The 24,756-nt window shown below is 39.2% G+C and overlaps 1 protein-coding gene across 1 annotated transcript in view; it reads right to left on the bottom strand.

Moving 5' to 3' along the window:
* RAB3GAP2 (RAB3 GTPase activating non-catalytic protein subunit 2) overlaps nucleotides 1–24,756 on the bottom strand; it is a gene marked incomplete at its 5' end in the record, with an annotated part of 94,699 nt that overhangs the window by 49,475 nt on the left and 20,468 nt on the right. The window contains 7 exons of the mRNA XM_079698564.1: nucleotides 280–378; nucleotides 2,890–2,989; nucleotides 7,373–7,474; nucleotides 7,792–7,867; nucleotides 7,944–7,991; nucleotides 10,269–10,350; nucleotides 11,224–11,347. Of these exons, the coding sequence (XP_079554690.1) occupies nucleotides 280–378; nucleotides 2,890–2,989; nucleotides 7,373–7,474; nucleotides 7,792–7,867; nucleotides 7,944–7,991; nucleotides 10,269–10,350; nucleotides 11,224–11,347 (631 nt within the window). The remainder of the gene's footprint in view (nucleotides 1–279; nucleotides 379–2,889; nucleotides 2,990–7,372; nucleotides 7,475–7,791; nucleotides 7,868–7,943; nucleotides 7,992–10,268; nucleotides 10,351–11,223; nucleotides 11,348–24,756) is intronic.

The following is a 24,756-nucleotide window of genomic DNA, read 5'->3' as shown; positions in this document are numbered from 1 at the left end:
TAAGTCAAATAGTGAGTGACTTAAAACTGGACAGTACTGCTGCTGAGGGCATAATTGCTAAAACTGCTACCGTTTCATAAAGACATTAACCTCTGATAATCTCTAAGTCTGAACTACCTTCCAAATGTCTCACTAAAGACAATGCATATTCTTTTCACATGAGAATAAATCTACATTTCCGATAAATTAGATACTTCAATCAAAAAGTATAAGAAGTATTGTTTAAAAAAAAAAGGATAAGAAGTAAATTCCAAAAGAATTGGAACTAGTCATGCTTACCAATACTAGCATGATCGATAACTGTGTCGATATCCTGTAGACCCCACTTCTTATAAGCTAACGGTGGTGGCTGTATGTTCTCATTGCCTGACGCTGCAGCTGTCAAAGATAAAAAGTAGACAATCCAAATTTAAATATAATGGAGAAAATGAAGTTTTGCCAAAAAATCATCAAGAATAACTTGATTATTCTAAAATTTCAACTAAAAATAATGAGGCAAAGTAATGTAAACTACGCACACAGTGAGGTTTATTCACACCAATGCAACGCACATAAAATGCAAACATTAAAAGACTAAGTTGGCTGTCATAAGAGATTTTGGAACACTCAAGGAATTGGAGAAGACTATTAAAAATTCTAGACTACCACTAAAAATCAAGGTGAATTCAAACTGCAGTAGAAGCCAAGTAACTAATTTCTCCCCCTTGAGTAAGACAGTGGATAAAATCCTGGGAACAGCAACCAGTGCCTTAGCGAAACCTGACGATATGCCCAGCAAAGGACACAGAATAGAAGGGTCTTGAATGCAAGTCACTGAGGCCAGGCTTGACAGAAAGATATGCAAACAGTGATAGCACTGTCAGAAAAATGAATGCAATGCTGATCACTGACCTCAGCATTTCCACCTAGGGAGTGAATAATGAAAAGAAAAGCAACAGTTCCAGCTCTTGCCATAGGTTCATGCCTAAGGCCCCCAGTCATCAGTACATTCTCATGCTACATATTAGAAAATGGCTGGATTCTGGTTGTTTATTCTGGAAGTAGAAGTACTCTGATAAAGGAAAAATGTAATCCTCCTAGCACTTCAGATTTGAGAGTAAGGCCAAGAAGAGAGTTTTCCTATATTGTGAAATAAAAGTCACAACAGTCTGCTGCTAAGTAATCAGAATTATTTTTAGAGCAACTTAAAATAAATAAGAGGGCACAAAGTGGCTTACTTACTTACTTCCTAGGAGATGAAATGGCTTTATGGACTCATACATAACAAAATAAACGGAAATTCAAAAATAGTAAAAGTGAAATGGCTGACGATACCAATTAAAACACAATTGTCTATTTCTAGCTTATTTTATGGACAGAATTTTTATCTACAGAAAATGGCCACTCTCTCTGGGCACATACATTTATGGTAACTATTATGTCTCCAAGATAACAAAGATATTGAAACTTATGGTGGGCTAAATTTAAATAATTTAAAAGATTATGAAAATAGGTATAAAAATTCAAACAGATTTTGACTTTACAGAAAAGCATGCACTATTAAAGAGAAATATAACCAAGAATGTTACAATCTGCTAAAAAGACAGTGAAAATTTTTCTATTGCAATGTAAGATGCTGCATTCTTGGGCTTCCCTGGTGGCGCAGTGGTTGAGAGTCCACCTGCCGATGCGGCACGGGTTCGTGCCCCGGTCTGGGAAGATCCCACATGCCGCGGAGTGGCTAGGCCCGTGACCCATAGCCGCTGAGCCTGTGCGTCCGGAGCCAGTGCTCCACAATGGGAGAGGCCACAACAGTGAGAGGCCCGTGTACCGCAAAGAAAAAAAAAAGATGCTGCATACTCTCCTTAGAAGAAATTGTTTCTTTTGTGTCTTATAGTTTAGTTCTGGATTTATGAACAATCTTTATGAATTAGATAACACATCTTAATTAAACTCTTCTTTCAGGGAGCTGTCTAAATCATTTAAGAGTTAAACTTTGTTTGCTCTTTTTAGGACCATTAGGCTCCTTTATCCAAGCCCAGAAGAAAATGGGGAAAGTCAGCACCAACACTGGTATTTTCATTGCTTTTAAGGCTTTTTGTTCCCATGATTTTAACATCTCTAAAACTGGAATCTTAAAATCGATGGTGTGACTCTCTCTCACTGGCAGCATTTTTACTTCTTCATGAAACAGAAAATCATAGTGCACCTTATAATCAATGGCATCTTGAATTTGATGAAAACCAATATCCTCTTCTAAAGACATAATAGCATCAGAGTGTAAACTATGGGTAGTAAAGATTAAGAATTCTTGGTTATTTGTGTACTTTTCATGCCAAAGTCTGGAAATGATGTAGCTGCCTATGTAGACTATATTTAGGTCTCTAACTTTTCTCTGTTCAGAAGTGTTTCAAGTTAGCGAAAAGCAGCTGATGTTGACTTCCTAGTGGGTCCTGCCTACTGTGAGGGAAATGCCCCCTGCAAACTTTATGCTATCTTTATCCTCAGTGAGAATGGAAACAACGTAGAATCACAAGATTTTAGTGTGCTGGCCCAAATAGCTGCCCATCTAGTGAGAAATCTGGTTTCTCAGCTAGATGCAACTAAATTCTCCACCCCAATGTTGAATCTCTCTCTTAACTGGCCAAGACATATTGCTGAATCAGTAAATAAAGCCTGCAGTTCAACTGGCAACATGTAAAGAGAGTTGATGTTCTAGTCCTCGCCTCTATCTTACTAAGCAATCTACCCAACAACGCACTCCCATTTCTACAGTAACCGTTTTTATTTTTCCTTTAAATCTAGTTCAGAAGGCCTTTTTAATTTAGAAGACGTATTTAATTCCCTAAGTAGATTAAGTTAAATGAGACAAACATCACCAGAGGTTAGCTATTTCTTGCCCCAAATTACCTTTTGCCACCTGATTTCGACAAGCACGAAGAGACTGAAAAAGGCTGAATCCGTCAATAGTCACGATGGCAGCTGGATATAAGATACTCAACTCTTCATTCTATTAAAGGAGTAAGAAAGAAGAAAATAATAAATTTTCATTATTGCCAAATAAGCATATCTATTTTTCTATTATAGCTGAATGTCATTATTAATGTAAAATTAAAAAATACTATAACTAAACAACTGTCAAACACCTAACACACAAAACAATATCAGGCGGAGAAATAGTAAAAATAGACAATTTCAGAATGCCTTTTGGCCAAGGACTTAACATTCTTCTCAAATATGAGCCTTTGTACATGGTGAATAATGTTTTCAGGAGAGATGGTGGGAGTAACCAAAAAAATGTACAAGTTTCATAAAAATGAAATATAGTCACTGTATGGATAAAAACAACACATAAAAGTAAAAAGAAGAGAAAAAGGAAACTCACCTGAAATCCCAGACATATATCAGTATATAGTGTCACATATAATCTCACACACTTTTGTATGAGACTATACCATATAACATATTTTTGGTATTCTAAAACTATTCTATAATACGTTTTTCATTACTCAAAAATACATCAATTATATTCTTCCATTTCAATAAGCAAGCGAATCATTTCTTGTTGTGGAGATGCTGTATTTCATTGTATGAACCAGAATTCAGCTAACCAGTTCTTACTGATGGACATTTAGTTTGGCCTCCTGCTTCTCTGCCTTTGCTCTCCACCACCCATGCTCCACAGACAGCATGATCTTCCTGAGACTCAGCAGACTGAACCACTCTCCTGATTAAATCTCTCCAATGGCTCCCTTCTGCACTTAGAATAAACCTGAACTCTAACCATGCTACAAGACGCGGCCCCTGTCTCTAACCTCATCTCACCTCTCTCCCCTGGCTCCTTGAACACGAAGGCCATTATCACCTCAGTACTTTCCGTGTGCCTGGACCTTCACCTCCCAGGTCTTTGCCTGCCTAATTCTTCTGATCGTTCAGGTCTCGGCTCAAATGTAGTTGCTCTGAGAGGCTACTCCTGAGCCTCTGTCTCAAACATCATCTCCATTCCCTTGTCTCAGTATACTCTCATCAACATGATTATTTCCCTCACGGCACCTATCAGAGGCTGGAATCATCTTGGAATCCTTAGTTATTCATCGCTGGTTTCCCTCTACCATCCCCAAACTGCAGGTCCCACGAAAGCAGAAACTTTGCATGTCTGGTTCACCAATGGATTCTCAGTGGTTAGAACTGGGCACATAATAGGCAGTAAATAAATATTTGTGAATGAATTAAATATTTTCATTATTATAAACATCACTGCAATAAACATTCTTCTGTATATATCTTTGCACATCACTTTGGTGTAAATTCCTTCAAGGGGGTCTGTTGGGTCATAGGGTGTTCAAGATTTTCATTTGTGTTATTAAACTGTCTCAACAAAGTACCTATCAATTTTTACTTCTATCAACAATACATGACAGTGTCTGTTTTTCCATATTGTCACCAACTTTTGTTAATCTTCATCTTTGCCAATCTGAAAGGTGAAAAATTATCCAAATGTAGTTGCTTATAGTCCTCAGATTGTTAATAAGGTTCAAAATTTTATCATATGCTTTAGACCAATTATATTTCTTCTTTTGAGAATTGCCTTGCCCCTTTTTCTACTGGACTGTTGGGGTGTTTCCTTTTTTTTTTTTTTTTTTTTGCGGTACACGGGCCTCTCACCGCTGTGGCCTCTCCCGTTGCGGAGCACAGGCTCCGGATGCGCAGGCTCAGCGGCCATGGCTCACGGGCCCAGCCGCTCCGCAGCATGTGGGATCGTCCCGGACCGGGGCACGAACCCGTGTCGACTGCATCGGCAGGCGGACTCTCAACCACTGCTTCACCAGGGAAGCCAGGGTGTTTCCATTTTTAAAAGACATTTGTGGGCCACAAGGGGTGGGAAGCAGGGGAGGAGGGAGCTGGGGTGTGGGCTCACATAACAAGTTCACAAGGCTACGCTTACAAAGTCCACTGAGCATGGCAGCGGGGAGAGAGCCCCTGACTCGGAGGAACTAATCACCAGCTCGTCAGTTATCTCCAAAACGAGACCGCCTTCCTGAAGAAGACACTCATACAAACACCAGTGGTCCAACAGCTGCAGAAATTATGCTAAATGACAGAGATCTTTATGCAGAAACCACGGAAGAAGTTTCTTTGACACTCCAGAAAAACATCTGCAATCTTCTCCTGCAATGATCAGCCATCACACCTACTACACTCACTGCCCCCAGAACTGAATTACAGGAAATCTGCCCCTGTGATCTTTAATAGATCTAGGAGTATACTGAAGAAGCAGCAAATAGATATTTTTGATATATAAACTGATGTATCAGATCCAGAGATGCTGTGTAGAATACAGGGTAACGACAAAGGCTTCTCTCCGCATGTTTAATAAGAGTTATTTTTCAACTAAAGGATTTTCTTGACTCACAAAAGCAAAGAGCAAACAAATATTTAAATGTGAGTTATATTTTCCCGCCAGCTCTAAAAAAAGATTATTATAAACATAACCAAGTTTAAAGTGTTTAAAGAACCTTCATCTTCCAGAGAATTTGTAAAAAAAAAAAAAAATGGGAAATGGCTCTCAAGACATAGCTCAATAAGCAGATTATCTTCTTAGTTTTCCAAAAGCTTCTTCCTTGTTTCCTTCAATAGTTCCATGTTCTCCTGTCTCCTTACTATGAATATTATAAGACTTAAGTATTCAGGCTTCAGTTTTATTTTCCTATAACCTTTATGCAGACGAATTCATTCATTATCTATTCAACCATCGTCTTCAATCTAGTCTTTGTGTCTATATGGTAGTTCTGTATCACTGCAGGCATGATGGTATTTTCATTTTATTTCCTACCATCACCTCAAACTCAACACGTCCAAAACCAAATTTAATAACCTTTGTTTACTGCCAAAGCAGTCCCCTCTTCCAGCTTAGTCAATGGCACACCTCAGGATGGAGATCTCGGAGCCAACTCATTTTTCTTTTTAAAATTCGACATCTCAATACGATAACCAGTCCTGTCAAATGTTCCTCCAAAATGATTTTTGGACTAGTCCTTTCTCTTTCCACAGCCATTGCAGTCCTGGCTCCCAGCACTGTACATCTATTACAGATAACTTAAAAAACCAGATAACTAGCCTCCCTGATTCCAGGCTCGCACAAGTCCAATTCACCCTGAAGAAAGAGTCCTTCAAGATCCCTTTGATTACATCACTTCCTTCTCATAAATCTTTAGTAGCTTCTAAATCTCCTGAATCAATTCCGATTTTCACTTGGCTTTCAAATGTATGAAAAATTTGGCCACTCAGCCTATTCAACGATTTCTCATTAGTTTCTAACGTAGGTTTCTTTGTTGTCTCATACACAGTCCTATGTTTGAATCTTCCTTCATTTTTCTCCTGACTACCTAAATACTTTCCCTTCTTTTCTCACCAATTAAGTTCGATACCCATTTTCAAGGCTTAATTCAAACTTCACCCCCTCCATGAAATTTTCCTTTTTTGTCCCAGTCCTAATTGAGCTCCCTCTTCTCTAAACATGCACAGAAGTTATTCTGTTCATAAAAACTAGCAAATAATAAGGTATTGTTTAATATTACTGGTTAACTCATTCATAGGTATTAATAGGTATTAGTCTAGTCTCTCTTACTAGTTAAGTTTCTTCTAGAGCTCCAGTCCATCTATCGCACAATTTAAGTCCACATAGTCAAATGTGAAGATTTGTTTACTTCAAATCTTCTGGAAGCAGTACAGAAGAAAGAAAGAAGGCATATTATATAGTTTTGACAAGGTACCAAACAAGGTGTGCTGAGCAAGAGCGTGTCAGTTTATGTGGCTCTACAATGACTTTTTGACTGTGAGACAATGAAAATCTCACACAGCACCAGGAAGAAGTGAAAACTGTGGAGAGCCTTAGACACTCAACAGTATTGTTTTCTCTATCAAAATCTTCAATGAATATAAAATATTTTCCACAATAAATAAAAACTTAATAACCCCGTTTCTGAGAAATAGGTTAGTGCAATGTGGTAGCACTATTACTAATACAGCTAGAACTTTTTTCTTTTACTCTCTATATAATTTTGGTACCTAAGTTCAAATTAAAAAGATATAAAGTTACAAAATACCATTTTGTACCTCAAGTCACTATTAAGTTCTAAAAATGAGAAAACTTTTTGTCTTCTGACTTAAGTGTTTTATTTCATTCTAGAGCAAAGCATACAATATTTCATTAAGTAAGTGAAAGCAAGACTGGTATTCTTTACTCAGCTATGAGTAGCTTATATTTCTATTTAGAATATGACAGCGCAGCTAACTGTGCCACATGAAGATGCTTAAAGTTTCCACCCAATGAAAGAGGGAAGAAACGACTTCAAAGTAAAGCCACTACTCTGGACACAATCTCTTATGCTACCTGCTCCGTCACGCCGGGATGTCGTGGGATTTCATAGGTCCTGCACTTGAGCTGTAGCACTGGGTCCTCATTCAGGAGCTGTGACAGCAAGAGCACGCCACTCTAGGAGGAAGCACAGAGATAAGTCCTGCTGGTTTTCTTACCAATATACCGGAACAGGTACGGCCAGAGAGCATCATTCCCCCAACGGGCCTTCTGTGGTTGCCTGGTAGTCTGTTTGCAGAATATGGTTTCTCTTCTCTATAGCTCCTACCGGAACTTTCTACCACCACTGCTCCCCCTGTTCCAGCCTCCACCCCATAAAGTATCAAATACACAGTCCCAAGGGGCAGGTGGTCATGAGTCGCAAGTGTGATGGGTGTGGGTTACCAGGTGCTCCAGTGAGCTGGTATCTTGGAACCGCACAGCACTCAACTCACCTCTGTGTAGAAGCGTACGTAACCCGAAGTAAAGCCCACCACAATGCAGGTCCAGTCTGGTCGTCCAGTGGAACTCCTGTTACAAACAAAAGTGACGATCTTAATTGCTCATAAATCAAAGCAAAGAAAACAAATGACTCATTCATCCTTACCTCTTCTGGCTTGCTAGTGGGATACAGAGAGCACTGGTTACACATTCCCTAAAAACAAAAACAAAAGCATATGCTTACCTAATGAAGTGATCAATTACTTTGAAAGCTCTATAATGGGGTGTTAAAGGGCAATTAGCAGAAGACGAGCTCTGTGGATCACTTGTATCCAATGCCTACATAAAAAAACAGTAAAACTGGGCTTCCCTGGTGGCGCAGTGGTTGAGAGTCTGCCTGCCAATGAAGGGGACATGGGTTCGAGCCCTGGTCTGGGAAGATCCTACATGCCGCAGAGCAACTGGGCCCGTGAGCCACAATTACTGAGCCTGCGCGTCTGGAGCCTGTGCTCCTCTGTAACAAGAGAGGCCGCGATAGTGAAAGGCCTGCGCACCGCGATGAAGAGTGGCCTCCACTTGCCACAACTAGAGAAAGCCCTCGCACAGAAACGAAGACCCAACACAGCCATAAATAAAGCAAACTGTCAACAAGTAAATATAAATAAACATTATAAAAAAAGAATAAAAAAAAATAAATGGTGCTGGAACAACTGGAAATCTATAAAAAAAAAAAAACAGTAAAACTCCCCCATAAGTAGGGTCATAAAGTCCATTCACATAAAAGGTAATGTCACATTCACTTGTAGTTAATAAAAAACAGTGTTTTTCACTCTGTATTGTCGTGAAAAGCACAGAAGTAAAGAAAGCACACCTTTACTGTACATGACTGATTATACACAAAACTGAGAAAACATCAAATGATCACCAAGCAGTCATTTCCTACTGTTCCCCTCCCCTCCGCATCAGCTAAGGGCAGAGGGTGGGAGGAGCTGGCAATCACATTACAGGCAAGCTGCATTTCCGCTGAGTACGTTAATCTAGAGACTTACTGTATTTCAATTGGCTGGCGGCTTCTTTTATATTTTGCAGAAATTGCTCCTGATGACCTATTTCTACGCACCTGCTAGGCTGGATGGTCCCTAAAAGATTTTTTTTTTCCTGTCACATAGACTTGAAAAATTTGTCTCGCACTCAGAGACAAGCCTCAAAATTAAAATAACTCCTACTGACTTTTATTTAACCTGTAAAACCTCAGGACCATCACCAGCTTATTCAACAAAATATAAACCCTCTTCCACATACATCAAAACAGATAATCACCAAACAAAATTCACCTTTTTGTTTGTTTGTTGTCTCTAAAGTAATTGAACCATTACGTTTGCTCTGCATTTCGGACAGAAATTAAATGTCTTCAAAATGCTTAGACTAAATGACTTAAGGAGAAATATTATTTATTTTGATAAAAGTAGAAAACATTTCATTGAGTATCTACAGAGTGTCAGGCATGTACTATGGATTTCTACTTGGTTGTCTTTATCTGAATTCAAAGTCTGAAGAATCTTATTCATTCCGACCAGGTAACTTTCAGTCATAAAAATTTAACTGAAAACAGGTTTTGGCTGCAGGTTCCAGGCTAGCAACTCCATCATGGAACCACGCTAGAGATCTGGTTTTAAAACGCTTACTGGGACTTCCCTGGTGGCACAGTGGTTAAGAATCCGCCTGCCAATGCAGGGGACACAGGTTCAAGCCCTGGTCCGGGAAGATCCCACATGCCGTGGAGCAACTAAGCCCGTGTGCCACAACTAAACAGCCTATGTTCTAGAGCCCGCGAGCCACAACTACTAAGCCCACGTGCCACAACTACTGAAGCCCACACACCCAGAGCCCATGCTCCACAACGAGAAGCCATCACAATGAGTAGCCCCCGCTCTCCACAACTAGAGAAAGCCCACACGCAGCAACGAAGACCCAACGCACCCAAAAATAAATAAATAAAAGTAAATTAAAAACAAAAAAACAAAAAAAAAACTCTTACTGGATCAGTAGGAAACTTGAATTTACCAGCTTGCATTTCTGAAGTATTTATGAGTTTTAAGAATTAATGTAGCACTGTCCCCTCTAAGTACAAGCCCAATGCTGGCAAAGCAGAGAAGACAAGGGCTGCCCTTGACTTTTTAGCTGAATAAAATTAATGAAGAGCTGAGGAAAAGACAAAATGTAGACAGGATGTTATGGGATTCTCTCTGAATTCTCCTTTAAATTCTCTCCAAACAGGAGGTCTTTTTTTTTTTTTTTAAAGTAATCACATGGGTAATAAAATTAAAATTTACTGTCCAAATCATGCTCTACAACTTCTAAAGCTGCAAATAATATACATTTACTAAACATTCCAAACAATGAAGCTTCTTAATAGATTCACATACAAGTCAAACAATTTCACATATACATTTAACACACAAAGAGACAAAAAAAATGAACTGGTACCTACCCTTCTTCGACACTTAAAGAACCACTCCAACCAACAGCAAACTGCATTTCTTCCTTCCCTTTATCACTATGTTTCCATTTTGCTGAGAAAAAAATAAGTTATCACACAAAATAACTTCTTTAACTATAGTACACTAAAACAGAATTTATAAATTTCACTCTTTCTCTTTAGAATGATGAGTACAGAATTGAATAGTTTTATATTAATTGATTTGGGTCTTTTCCTAGGTAAATATAAGATAATGTTTAAAATTTTTATAAGATTTTTATAAAACTCTCTCTTTAGTCTCTTTCCTCCAATTCAATCCATATAATAAAGTTATTAATTCTTATGTACCACCCCACCTTTCTTATTTATAAAACTACTTTTTATCTTTAGTTGGCAGAGAAAATTTTTCTATTAGATTCATGCTACTGGAGGGCAAATCTGCTTTATAAGACCATTCCATATCCATTTAATATAAGATCTTATTTTGATCAGTGAGGTTTTCCACATTCTATATATACCCAAACTTTAAATTTAATCTTCAACAAAAATTATAAGCTGAAAAATTATGCCCCAAACAGGAAACTACAGCACTGTGAGTTTTCAAATCAGAGTTGAAAGTCACTTAACTCACACTATTACTGAGAAGCAGTCAGTGCCCTTTTTAGCTCTGACTGCCCCTTGCAAGAATTGGGCAATGCCCAGTATTGCCTCTGAAATGCCATAGAGAGACAGCTACAGTATCTGCAGCCAAGAAAGAAAAAGAGAGGAAAGAAACAGAAAAGAAAGGAAAAAGAAAGGGGAAAAGAGAGAGAGAAATAAAAAGAAAGAGAATAAAAAGTGTTATGTAACATATCAAACTATGGAATGCCACCATATAATGCATACGAGAGAAGTAAAACGTTTTCTTTCTACCTAATCCATTTTCTATTCTATGCATTAAAATAAATGAAAATAACAGAGTACTTACGCACTAGAAATACAGCTTTTTGCTCCCGAGCTATAACCATAAGATCATTGGTTGGAGATAAGGATAAAACACAGTCATGAAGCCAGGAAGTTTTTTGTGTTTTGCACGTATTTCCTTCTTCTTCCTGAGAATAAAACTACAATTACTTCCATGGAAAAATATCGAGAATAGTTCAACTCAGCATGTCCACCTTGAGAAGCAAGGGAGAAGAAAAAAGGAAAAAGAAACCTTCCCAATTCTTTTATAGTCTCAGTAATATTCCTTATCAAAACATGTCAAAGATGACCAATAAACAAAATATCCACTACAAGCAGATCTCAGTTCTGAATATTAATTGAAAATTTTTAAAATAAAACAGATAGCAAGACATTAAAAGAACCTCCCATAGGGATTATTCTAGGAATAATTCGGTACTAGGAAATTTAGTAAATAACCCTATTCGAGACAGATGGCTAGGGTATCTGCAGCTAGACAGCAAAGAAAACATTATCTGATGATTACGACCTGTAAAGTATGATAATTTGGACACATCTTTTTATGTAACCTGAAAGGTGTTCTCTTTTTTTAATTGAAAATGCATTCACTAAGTAGGTAAATTCCCATGGTTAAAAATCCACAGATCTAAAAAGGCCTTCTTTGCAAAGTCTCTCTGATATTCCTGTATTCTGGCCCTCCCTTTGTTCACTCCGGAGACAGCGGTGCGACCGGTTCTCGTACGTTATTTCCAGAGACACCACTCACATGGGCAAATACATTTAACTACCCCTTTTCCCCTTTTTCTGATACAAATGGTAGCATACTATATGCATACTTCTATATTTTACTTTCTTCTCTTAGCATGTACCTCAGACTTCATTCTACATGAAGTTTCTTAATTTTTTAAATGGCTGCATAGCATTCCATTGTATAGACACACCATAATTTAGTCAACCAGCGCCCTACTGATGGACATTTGTGTTGTTTACACTCTTTTGCTACTACAAACTATGCTACAATGAATAACGTTATACATCTGTCAGTTTATGTGGGAGTGTGTCAGCAAGGTAAGTTTCTAGAAGTGAAACTGTTGGGTCAAAGGGAATGTGTATTAGTAAATTTGCTAGATATCCCCAAAGTGTGCTCCACAGAAGTTGTGTTAATTTATAATCTGACCCAGCAAGTTTTGAAAGTGCTTGCTTCCTCAGGGGCTCTTCAAATGATGCTTCAACTCTGACTGATCTTCGTCCAACTAACAGGTAAAAAGTAATATCTCAGTCTCTTGCGTTTCTCTTATGAGTGAGAATAGGCATTTTTTCATATGCTTAAGAGCCTTTTCTATGAACACTGTGTTCTTTCCTTTGCAGATCTCCTGCTGGATTGCTGTTCTTTTTCTAGTTGATTTGTATATACTCTTTACATACAAGGAAAATGGTCCTTTGAACATAAGAGTTGTAAATAGTTTTTCCCAGTTCATGTCGTAGCTTATTTTTCTTCACGCAGAAGTTTTTTATGTAGCTAAATTATCAACCTACTATTCTCTTACGGCTTCTAGATTTTATGTCATGCAGACTCCTACCTCATGCAACCCTACCCGATAGCTTTTGGATTGAATTAATCAAGATGGGGGCAGGTAAGAGGGGGGAGGAGATGCAGCCTGCTTTCATAAAAAAAAAATATATATATATATATATATACATATTTATGTTTTTTAAACTTGCAGTAAGCATGTATTACTAGCATAATGAAATTTAAAAGATTTTAAAAACAGAAAATCATCCTAATCAGAAATACTATGGTAGTATTTCTAAGAAAGATAAATTATTTCTTGCTGTGATACTATCAAAGAAATGTTTAAAATATAAATAAAATATGGGTTATAGGACATCTTCAGGAAAATCTCCAAGTAGGTCTGAAGCCTCTGGGATAGTCATGTGATTATTTTTCCTTCTCAATGGAACACTGAGGAATCGAATAGATTTGGAACTTCTTTCTTCTGCAAGGTATGCTAAAGAGGCTGCACCCACTCCCAAAAGATAACGAGAAGAGTAATACTGGCAAAATCCCAGTTTTGTTTTAGTAAAGCTCCATTTTTTAGGAATTTTGCTATCCAGTTTGCTGTTTTGTTGTGATTTGTTTTTTCAGTTTGCTCTTCTGAATGTGTATTTTTCTACATATAAACTAGGGAGAAAATGATTCCCTAAAGATGAAAGTTATGAGGTAAAAGTCAGTTGTAATTCATTTCTCCTGGACCCACAATTTCTGTCAGAGCATACAGTCTGTTTAGCCAGCACTCACCCAGGAGTCCTCACGGTGCCTCGGCTGTAAGCTGAGGGCATCACGACCCTACGGTTCCCTCCTCAGTAACTGAGACCCAATTATACCAACTCTGAGGCTCAGGATTTTTCAAATGATTGGAGTCTCCCCCTTCAGTAAGAAGACTAGAAGCAGGGCAAGGCATACAGGGATATAATTCAGGTATCGTGTTTGATAAGAAATTAGGAGCGTCTAAAACTCTTTGATTGGTCTCTTATCCTAAAATTTCCATCTCACTGCAATAAAAAAGAAATCCAAACAATGCTCCAGAAAAGGGATAATGCAGCTCTCATTTTGGCAAGTTCCACAAAAAATAACTTAAAAAAATAACTGAACATCTATACAAATGGGTTCTTCCTTTTATCACACTTCCAAAATTATGTCCAAACAGTAAATGTAAAAAGTCTGTAAAAGTTACTTTTCAACAAAGAACACTATTTCTGTGCTTCTATGCTGTTTTCAAAATAATGCCACTAATAAGGATGAGATCTGTATTTTTATGTTTGCTCAAAAGACAAAGAGTTTAAGAAATTCAAAGATGGAAGGCATTTAAAGACTAACTGGCCCAAACCTCTTTTCATAATAAAGATAGCAGAGTCTTAGGGCAGTTAAGAGATGTGCTCCGGGCCACACAATCAGTGTCAGAGCCCAAAGGAGGGCCCTGCTCATCGTGGTGGGTACCTGCGACAGCTCTTTGAGAAGCCTGGCTCGCCTTGGGATTTGACTCTAGTCTCAGTCAATGAAAAGTCTTTCTCAAAAAGAACTTCCCTATTACTTATCACTATATACCAGGCTAATCTTTCTGTGGTTCTGTGAACCGACTTAGAGCCATGAAGAACCATACTTGAACATGGGAGCCAGCATATTCTTGAGGCATTCCTTTAAGCATTCCTTTAGAAATACTCTGCCCTCTCTTTTCTGTCTGTCCATCTCAAGTCCCAGCTCCTATCACAATCCCATCCTCCTCTGACTTCTACCGTCTTTCGAACTTATTGCAATGAAAACTCTTACTATTCTCTGTTTATGCTGGGATTACATTTCTCCCGTGCTAGACTAGAAGCCTTCTACGCTTTCTATGACTCAACTCCACATGCAGCACAGCCCTAATGGCAAAAATGAGCAAATAAGAGCGTTCCAATTTCTCCTTACTTGTAGTCACAAGGATACTTGAATAACCTAATATTTATTCTTGCACATGAAACTGTACGACAATGAGCAATTGATTCAAAGTTAGTATCCTAAGTAACGTATCCTTAAGTAATAGCATCTTTAGTTATGTTTTTCCTCAAGTAATATTACGATTTAACATTTCAAGATTCTGGCTGACATATCCATGGCAGGTACAAGTTATATATAAAAAGGGACGGAGTACGACTCCCCTAGTTGGGCCTAGAACTCAATGTCAAATTATGATCATGCTCTGTCTGCCACCAACCCAGCAAATGGACTACAAGTGATCCCAGAGCAAACATGAATTTTGCCACATAAGTACTAACCAAGATAAAAGCACAAGAAACCGGTATCACTTACATAGAAGCAAATTCAGAGACACTACTCCACAATGACTAGCTACATCCCTAACCCTGCTGAGCCATCTCATAAATGTACATTTTTAGTAGCATGAAACCAGAAAAAGCATCGTCACATGGACCAGCATTCCGGTTTCATCTCTTGATGGTGGGGGGCAAAGGGGGTGAAAACCAGTATCTTCTGTCATCCTTCACTGCATTTCCTTTTCCATGTCCTCTCTAACTCTCCATCTTTCCTTGTCACTGTGGGACTAAAAGCAGATCCCCCTAGTCTGTCGTGGCAAAGCTGGACGCGTACAAGCAGGAGTTCCATACACCAAAAACAGGTTAGGAAACGCTCACATGATTCTATTATACAGGCATACCTCAGAGATATTGTGGGTTTGGCTCCAGACCTCCACAATGAAGCAAATATCACAACAAAGTGAGTCACATGAATTTTTTGATTTCCCAGCGCATATAAAAGTTATGTTTACACTATCCTGCGGTCTATGAAGTGTGTAATAATAGCATTACATCTTTAAAAATGTACATACTGTAATTTTAAGATACTTTATTGATAAAAAATGCCAACCATCATCTCAGCCTTCAGCAAGTCATAATCTTTTTGCTGGTGGAGGGTTTGAAATAGTTCAAGAATTGCCAAAATGTGACAAAGAGACATGAAGTGGGCAAGCGTTGGAAAATGGCACCGATAAGTTGTTTGAGGCAAGGTTACCACGAACCTTCAATTTGCAAAAAAAAAAGCTCTATCTGCAAAGTGCAATGAAATGGGGCGTGCTTGTAGTATATTATGTTATGCTATATTATTATATCATATCATCATTAGGATTTGACGTGTCATAAAATTCTAGAGCTAAAGCTTTAGTCTTGCCGCTTGGGAACGATGCTAGCTTTTGTCACGAAATGCAAGGGTGCGTGCTCTGAATACGAGCTCGACAGCTCTTCTGATCCACAGCCACAGTGGGGTGGGCGTGGGACGACCACCAGCTCCCAGTCACATGTAATTCCAAAGGCACAACATTCAGTGTATCAGGTTCAATAAGATAAAAAGCCGCTAACGACACAACTAAAAACAAGTGATATCCTTAAAATTATACACAGTGGTAGATTTTTGTTATTTCTCCATGGGTTTAGCTATTTTGCCCCAAGCAGTATAAATGTTATCAGAAAAGCATAAAGCAAATTTACAAATTGACAACTGGCAGTGGAGGTGGGAGAAGAGGTCTTACATGAATCAAATTTCTTTCAATAAGTCCTCAAAAAAGAAAAAAAAATCCCTTGGTACATCTGGGTGATGTACATCAACAATCAACATGCTACATACAAAGGCAAACAAAGAATAAAAGGATGGGAAAGTTCTATAATGTCTGTTGTTCTATAATGTCTGCTACTCTGTAACCAAGCAATTTGGTAGAAATCAGGCCGCAGTCACTTGAAATCTCCTCTCACCATAAGGAAATCCTTTGGCATCATCCTAGGCAGAGGACAGTGGGCCCGTCCAGGAGTGTTTGCCCCAGATGTGTGCTTGCGTTTGGCCACCTAACTCAACAGGAATGAGACAGAAATGACAGCAGTGACTTGGATGACGTACATAGCAACATCTGCCAAACGCTTACTAAGTGCCAGACGCTGCGGTAAATGCTTTACACATAAGTCTTACTTAATTCTCCCTGTCACTCTATAAAGAAGGTTCCATTACTACCCTCATTTTGAGATGGAGAAACAGAGACTGATCAAGGTAACTTCTCCACATCACACAGACGGAGCAGGGATTTGGACACAGGTATGTGGACACTGGAACTGGGGTTCAGTTGCCTGGGCAACCTCTGTGCTGCTTCCACATTGCACTGCCCTGGGAAGCTGGGCCCTATAAGGAAAACTGCCACAGCACCTTTAACTCTGCTCTGCTGCTGTGCATTCAGAATGAAGGGGGTGACGCTAAGCTCTACTCTGCTTCTAGACTAAAAGACAAGTGCCCCTCAATGACTAAAAAAGTAAACGGAGGAAAGAGGGCTGTAAAGGTCTAGTAAGAATGTGCCAGGAAGCCTCAGCACACATTCGTTGGCCAATAAGATGCCAGCTCATCACTGGTTTCTACCATAAGGGCATCTGCCTACCAATCAGATTTTTCTGAAAACCTCCCACACAATAATGGGGCCCACAGCCATGAACAAAACTCCCTTGAAGATAATGATCCTAAAATAATGCCATCCTCTGACAAGGTAGTTAATTTCACCAGCGGGGCATGATATTAAAAAAAAAAAAAAAAAAAACAGCATCACCAGGGACTACCATGGCTTTTCACAAAAGCCAGCATGTACCCAGTTACTAAAGGTAACATTAAATACATCCATTAGCCATAAAACACAGTCCCTGTTTCGGGGTGGGAAGAGAGAATGTATAATTTTATTTTAGTGTGGCCTAAACTTCAAGGATTTTTCTTTGCCTTGAGACTAGTAAAATTTTTTCTCAATCTGCACAAATAACAGAAACCACTGATGTGGGTTATGAAAAGGAATCTTTTCTGAACACTGGGGCTGTAACAAATATGTATTCTAAAAATTTACTTCTTTTGATTTTAAGCCCACAAATTTGTCAAACGATTAGCCTTTCACAATGCAGCAGATGGTAAAACTGCAGTAATTTAACCAGCCTTTCAATTATAGCTGGCCACCATAGGGGCTGGTAAATTATCACTCGGTAAACATAGTGGCAAATGTTTTCTGGTGTATCAGCTACTGTGATGACTAGAGAACCACTGAAGTAGCCCACAGTAATTTTTCAAAGCTTTCAATTTTAGTTAATAAGTCTGTTGTTTGCAATTTTTACTGTCACTGTCATCGTGCTAACTTTCACAGGCATGTACACGTAACAGTGGTGCCAGCAAAATCCAGTATAAATAAGGGTCTGTCAGCATATTCACTGTAATTCTCAGTAGTTTACTACCTAAATCAAAGAAATAAACTAGTCAGTTACACTTTCTAAACAAAGAGACATAAGTGCTTCAGCAATTTTGAAACACAAAAAAGTAAATAACGCCATGTAAGTTTTCCTTTTTTCTAGTATACTATTAGCATATATAATACCCAATGCTTCTCAAACATTTTTTTAGGTAGCAAGACTTTTTATTCCTGACCAAATTTTATACAATATCTTAATATATGATACAGATAAAAGCAGAAATGAGGAAGCTACCTAGCACCTTTGCAGAGTCCTAGAGCTTTCTCTAACATGGCATGAAAAGTATTGGTCCCGGCCATTTTCCAGATCAGGGACTAAAATTCTCAAATGAAAGATCTTAAGGTCTTGTCAAAATTAAAATGAGGCAAGGCAAGAGCTCTAAATCTGGTTACAAATTTGATTACAGATAACCCAAAGAAAAAAAAATTACAAACACTATTAGTCACAAAATCTCCGACTTCAATCTCAATTTTTAAAATTATTTTTCTTCCTAACCTTAGAGGAAGTTAATGATAATTCAGTAACTCTTATAGTTTTATTTCAACTGTCAATTCAAGTAGGATTAATTCTGCTATTATTTATTTTTTAATTGTATATATAATGTGACTCCATTTTTAGAGAGTTTTCTGTGTGGCCCATTCATCCAACCACTCAACCAAATATGCCTACATTTATAACCTCTTAAAGTTAATAATGATGATTATCCTTAGGTGTTAGAAAGTTGATTATCTTACTCTTTTTATTTTTCTATAATACCTGAATTTTCGGTAATAAACGTGTCATTTTTACCAAACAAATTCATTACTCATAAAAAAATTCATTTCACAAATAATTACAATAAAACACCAAAACTAAAAAGCATACTTCTTTATTTCTGAAACAACTGTTTAACATTAAATACTAAAGCTATGTGCTCCCTAGGCACCATGGGATATAAGAAAGTACCAAACAATTCCTGCTCAAAAACTTTACTGTCTAGTTGGACAAATAAGACTAATAAACAAGAATCAATTAGCACCCAATATAAATCAAAATAGAGCTAATAGTTAAATTAAATGCTATGGACCTTAAATTGCTATTAGTATCCACATACACACACACACACACACACACACACACACATGCACGCACGCACACACACGACAACAGTACACATTCCTAAAAAATATTTGAGTGAAAAGCTTGAAAAGATGACAAACCTCACTCATAAATTTTAAAGTACAAATTAAAACACTGAAATGGCATTTCACACCATTCTGATTTTGCAAAGATTAAAGTTTGATAATCTACTAGGGGCAAACAATTTCAAAAAGTACCTGAGAAAAGCAGGCCTCTGTAAGAAAACACATCCATCTCTCATAGTTCTGAGTTTCCCAATATTGATAAAACTATAGGTATAGAGAAATATTTCATTTCTTACAAAATAAATAGAGCACAATGGTAAAAAGCAATTACCTCAGAGATGTTTTCATTTCTGTGACACAGAGAGTAGGAGGCACTCTCACATACTGTGTCTGGAATACACACTGGGGCAGGCTTTGGGCAGCACCCTTCAACAATTTTTATTAAAATTTGAAATATGTACACTTTTTAACCTTAGCCATTCCACTTTTAGTTATTTATTCTAAAGGAAAAATAAGAATGGCTAACATTTATTGAGCACATACTATGTATGTTCCAGGTACTATTCTAAGTGCGTCTCATTTCATCCTCTTAATAATCCTATGATTTTAATCCTATAACTAATAATCCTGTTAGTCCCACTTTAGGCATGACGTAACTGGACTGAGAGAAGTTAGGTAACTTGCCCAAGGTTTAGCAGTCACTGAGTGGCAGAGTTAGGATAGAAATTCAGGCAGTCTGACTTTCATTCACGACACTACACACATGTGTAACCAAAGATGCACAGTAGATATAAAGATGATTACAGCATCTCCTGTGATAGAAAACAGAAAAGACAAAGAACAAACAAAAACAAAATGTCCCTCAACAGGGGTGTGGCTAAATAAATCATAGCATATCTATACAATGAAATAGTTAGTATTCCTTTACAAGAACTAGATGATTTATATATGCAGACACAGAAAAACCTCCATATGACATTAAATGGAAAAGACAAGAGGTAGAACAATATGTAAAAATGAAGCCTACATGGACTTTCAGGTAAAGAGAGAATTAAACAGATCAATTTTACTCTCACTTTCCCCAGCACTCTCAACCCCACTAGAAACAACAGTAGAAGAGTTTGTTTCAAGTACAGACAAAAAGAAGGAGAGGAGAAAAGCCACTAAAACTTGAGAGCTAGAAAGCAGATGGACAGGTGGTAACTGATTTTACAGTCCCTGGAAAACTAACTCCCACTAAAGTGGTGGCTAGGAAAGCTGAGAAGCAACCCCAGCTGCACTGCAAGATTGCCAATAGGCTTCGGAGTTGGGGCCAGCTCCCCCTGGGAGTGAGGGCAAAGATGTGGCTGAAGTCAGGAGGCTTGGTTGAAAGCAGGTCCCCAGATCCCTTCCCCCACCCCACACAGTCAGCCACTGTCCCTCCCTCCCTGGCAGAAGACCAGAGGCCCATCACCAAGCCAAAACCAACTGACAGAGCTACCCTGCAGGAATGCCTGAGGAGTCCAGACTTGAACTAAAATTAACAACTATCAACAAGGGCAAGGAAAAGTGGTGGCTGACTACATAGTGAGACTGAAAATAGGTCACTCTTAAATATTTAGGCATAAATAGTGCCACCGAGACTGAGCCCGGATACTGGTTGGTCTGTGGCCAAAGACCGGGGAACAGCTTACACTCACCTTTGTTGGCTGGCAAACAATCCTTTAACTGCACTTTCCACACTAGCAAATCACTCCACCGGTATCTACTAAAACCAAACTCATGGCCATAAAGATCAAAGGGTTTTTTCCCCCCTCTTCTATTTTTTTTCATTTCTTAAATAACTTTATTTATTGTTTTTAATTGAGGTAGGGCTGATTTACAAGATCAAAAGTTTTGAGGCCCCCAAAAGAGGCCACGAAATTTTAGAGAACAAAAAGGGGTAAAGGCAGCAAGAAAAGCTGGGAGAGTTGTACTGAAAGCCATGGGCGAGACCAAGATTTCTGAACTCCAGCACGACTAACATTTGGGGTGGACACTCCTTTGTCTGAAGGGTTGTCCTGTGCATTGTAAGACGCTTCACAGCATCCCTCCCTGGCCTCTACCCACTTAGATGTACCTTCCCCCAAGTTGCGACAAACAAAAATGTCTCCAGACATTGTCAAATGCCCCCTAAGGGGCAAAATCACCCCCAGTTGAGAAGCACTAGGCTAAACCCAGCTTGTGTTAATGCGGAGAGGAAAGTCACTGGCAAAATGAGTGTTTCTAATAGCCCAAGGTCCAAAGTCCTGATGAGAGCCCACCTGAGGAAAGAGACCCTCTGCGGCCACCATCCCCTCACGGGAGGAGGGCCTCGGGCGTATCCTTAGCGTAATGTGGGTGCTCTCCTCTGCCTCTGGCCAATCCACTGCTTATGTCTCTTGCGTGGTAGATGGCACCCCAGTCTAAGGACACTAAATTAAGGCAAAATATTTCCCAGCATTACCCCAGATTATTAATGCTCTAAGAGTCTCTAATCAGGTCATGTTGTCTCCTATTTCTCAGCCTGTAAACAAACATTTTTCTGAGGCCTCTATCTCACCAGCATGCTTTTTTCATTCCCTGTTAATCTGCTAAATCGTTAGTGCCTCGGTAAACTGCATTATATCACCTTCTGTAAAACAGATGGAACACATTCCTAAGGTGTCTCTTAAGTGGAAAATTTCCATGCTGCCTACCTTAACTGAGGACCTTAACCCAGGACCTTCTGTGCTTCCTGTTCCAGAAATCGCTGTCAAGCAAATCCCTGATTCTATACTTCCAACCCTTTGGTCTTAATACATCAATGAAGGAAAGCTCATTAAATCTGCCTTGCTGGTTAAAATTAAATTAAATCCTATCAAGCTTCTTCCCGAACCGCCTAGATTCCCATTATAGCATGAGGCTGAGCAAAATACCACTTCTTTCCCAAAGTAAAAAAATTATAACCCCAACTAAAAGCCCTTACAACACTGTAAAAAAATACTATTTACTATTTGTTATAGGATCATTAATAGGTAGATGTTGTAGTACAACTACCTTCTTTTCCCATTTCCCCCAGCCAGGTCCCATTTGTCATGATGTCAGCTTAAAATATAGCACAGAGGAAGATCTTTGTTTTGCCTTTTCTTCCGTCTTGAAAGCCTATTCTGTTTGCCTTTCAATCCTTTCGTGTATTTACTCACGGGCAAGGAGGAATTCCTTAACCTTACTCACTGCACTTGTACACATAAAAGTTACGCCTGACATGGATCCATTATTTGGGGCATTGTTATGGACTGAATTGTATCCTGCACCCAAAATTCACATGTTGAAACCCTAACCCCCCAGTGTGACTGTACCTGAAGATGGGGCCTTTAAGGAGGTTAATTAGGGTTAAAAGAGGTCATAAGGGCACAGCCCTCTGACAGACTGGTATCCTTCTAAGAAGAGGAAGGGACACCAGAACCGGCTCTCTGTCTTCATGCACAGGGGAAAGGCCAGGTGAGGACACGGCAAGAATGCAGCCATCTGCAAGCCAGGAAGAGGAGTCTCACCAGAAACCTACCCTGATGGCACCTTGATCTTGGGCTTCCAGCTTCCAGGATGGTGAGAAAATAAATTTCTGTTGTTTGAGCCACCCAGTCTGTGGTATTCTGTTATGGCAGCCAAGCAGACTAACACAGGTATGAAATATCTACAGGAGAAGGACATTTGTCCTCCTCTTTAAGAGAAGCCATCCTTAAAGTTCCAAAGCCTACCAGTGTCACAGACGCTTGCTTTCTTGGACGTGGCTGGCTACTGCTGATAACAGATACTAGAATATGCTTTCTTCCCTAAGCCCTCATTATAGCTGACACCCCAGAATCGAAATTAAAGAGGCTTTCTCCTTCCTTAGAAAAGCCTTATCCAGACCCCTGGTACTAAATCTCTATGATTACAAAAGCCCTTTACTCTCTACTGCCATAAAAATAAGAAACGACTCTCAAAGAGCTGACAGACCTCTGGAGATAAAAAGCACCTAAAGTTTCTATAGTTGTTTGCTGGACTCAGTAGCAGCAAGTTGGCCTTCAGGTTGGCATTCGGTGGCAGTGGCTCCTGCACTTTCCTCTTAGGTACCCTTCTCTGTGGTTCACCGACACACCACTGCAGCCCGCCTAAACGGACCAGAACACAACATGTCTCTAATGCCAGACTAACAAAGAATGAAAGCCTACTTTCTTCTGCTGGTCACAGTAACCACCACCCAGTGGCAATTGATAGAGAAGCCTATCATTGTTTTGACGGTGACAGCACCCTGACACAACCATAAACTGACTTTATGACAGTCCACTTTTTCCAGTCCTGGTCTCTCTCATCTTCAGTGTGGACAAGGCCTGCCAGGTGGACTCTGAGGGAAGGCAGGTTTTGAGTTTGCTGTCTGTCCATGACAAGAGAGGGTCCAAGTTCCCTCTCCATGCTGACGAGGTGGCTACACCTATTAACCGTGACTAGAGCGTGCACTTCTGCGTTTCACACATCTGCCAAAAGTGAACTCTGATTCTTGCCATGTCTCTGGAGCTGCCTGTGCCTGTGGACTTGTTCATCACCATAGCTGGTAGCAGAAATAACAGAAATCTTTTGCCTCAGCTTAGTAAAATTTCTAATAGTCCTGGTATAAAACGTGTTTCTCAACAAAACTTCATAATGATCCTATACATGGAAAGTTCTGGATGATGCTGTAGTGTAAGGCAGAGGTCATACCCTTTTCCCTGGTCACAGTGCCATGTATGTTCTCACCCACCAAAGAGGCTCCCTTGGCAATGATGTTGTCTTGTTTTGAGGACAGGATCCAAATTCAAAGAAGCTCTCTTAAACACTGCAGGGTGACTTGAACATCTGGATAACCTCTGAACCCCACTGTCCTGGCCCACTTTTGTTGTCTTCCAAATACCCTCACCACATACAAAAGACTGCGACAGGGTAAAGGGTTCAAACAGTTAGGAGTGATTGCTACACCCAAAATTGTGGTCAGCCAGGCCTAACAATACTGTTTCACTGCTGCATTTGCCAAATCCACAGTGTGAGCAAATCTATCAAGACAAAGAGAATAACAAGCCTCCCTCGTCCCTGAGGGCCACTTGTAAGTATTCAAATTTTATCCGAATGAAAAAATATTCCACATGTAAGTAATTTCATGTGTTTTCAGAATGAATAGAAGCATACTTCAGCTCTTAACTGAAACAGTTAAGATATGTCATCCCTAGATTTAGGGTCTCCCTGCCAATAAAGAGAAGACAACATACTTTACAGGTCAGATTTAAAGGAGGCCTGATAACACTTACACATTCTAACTAGGCTATCATTGTCCATGTCACCCAGAATCAACTGAAATAGTGGAACATCAAAAGGAAATACTGTAAAATAAACCAACCCATGAACTTTATGAGTATGAGAGGCAACCTATTCCAGAAAGCAGCCAAGGTGAGCTTTAAAAACCAGAAATCAGATAGTGCAGTTTCTGATCACATGCAGAATAAACTTCAAATTCACAAAGCTTTACACCAGGCCTGCCTGATTCTCCAACCCCAGCTTGTAGCAGCAATCATTTTCTCCTGTGTTGGGTTATATGCCATGAGGGCTGGGAGCTTAGGGAAGGCACAGCTCTG

This window comes from Hyperoodon ampullatus (assembly GCF_949752795.1).
Source record: "Hyperoodon ampullatus genome assembly, chromosome: 2".
NCBI lineage: Eukaryota > Metazoa > Chordata > Mammalia > Artiodactyla > Ziphiidae > Hyperoodon > Hyperoodon ampullatus.
Note: the sequence above shows the minus strand (reverse complement) of the source record. Positions and strands in the feature narration are given on the sequence as shown.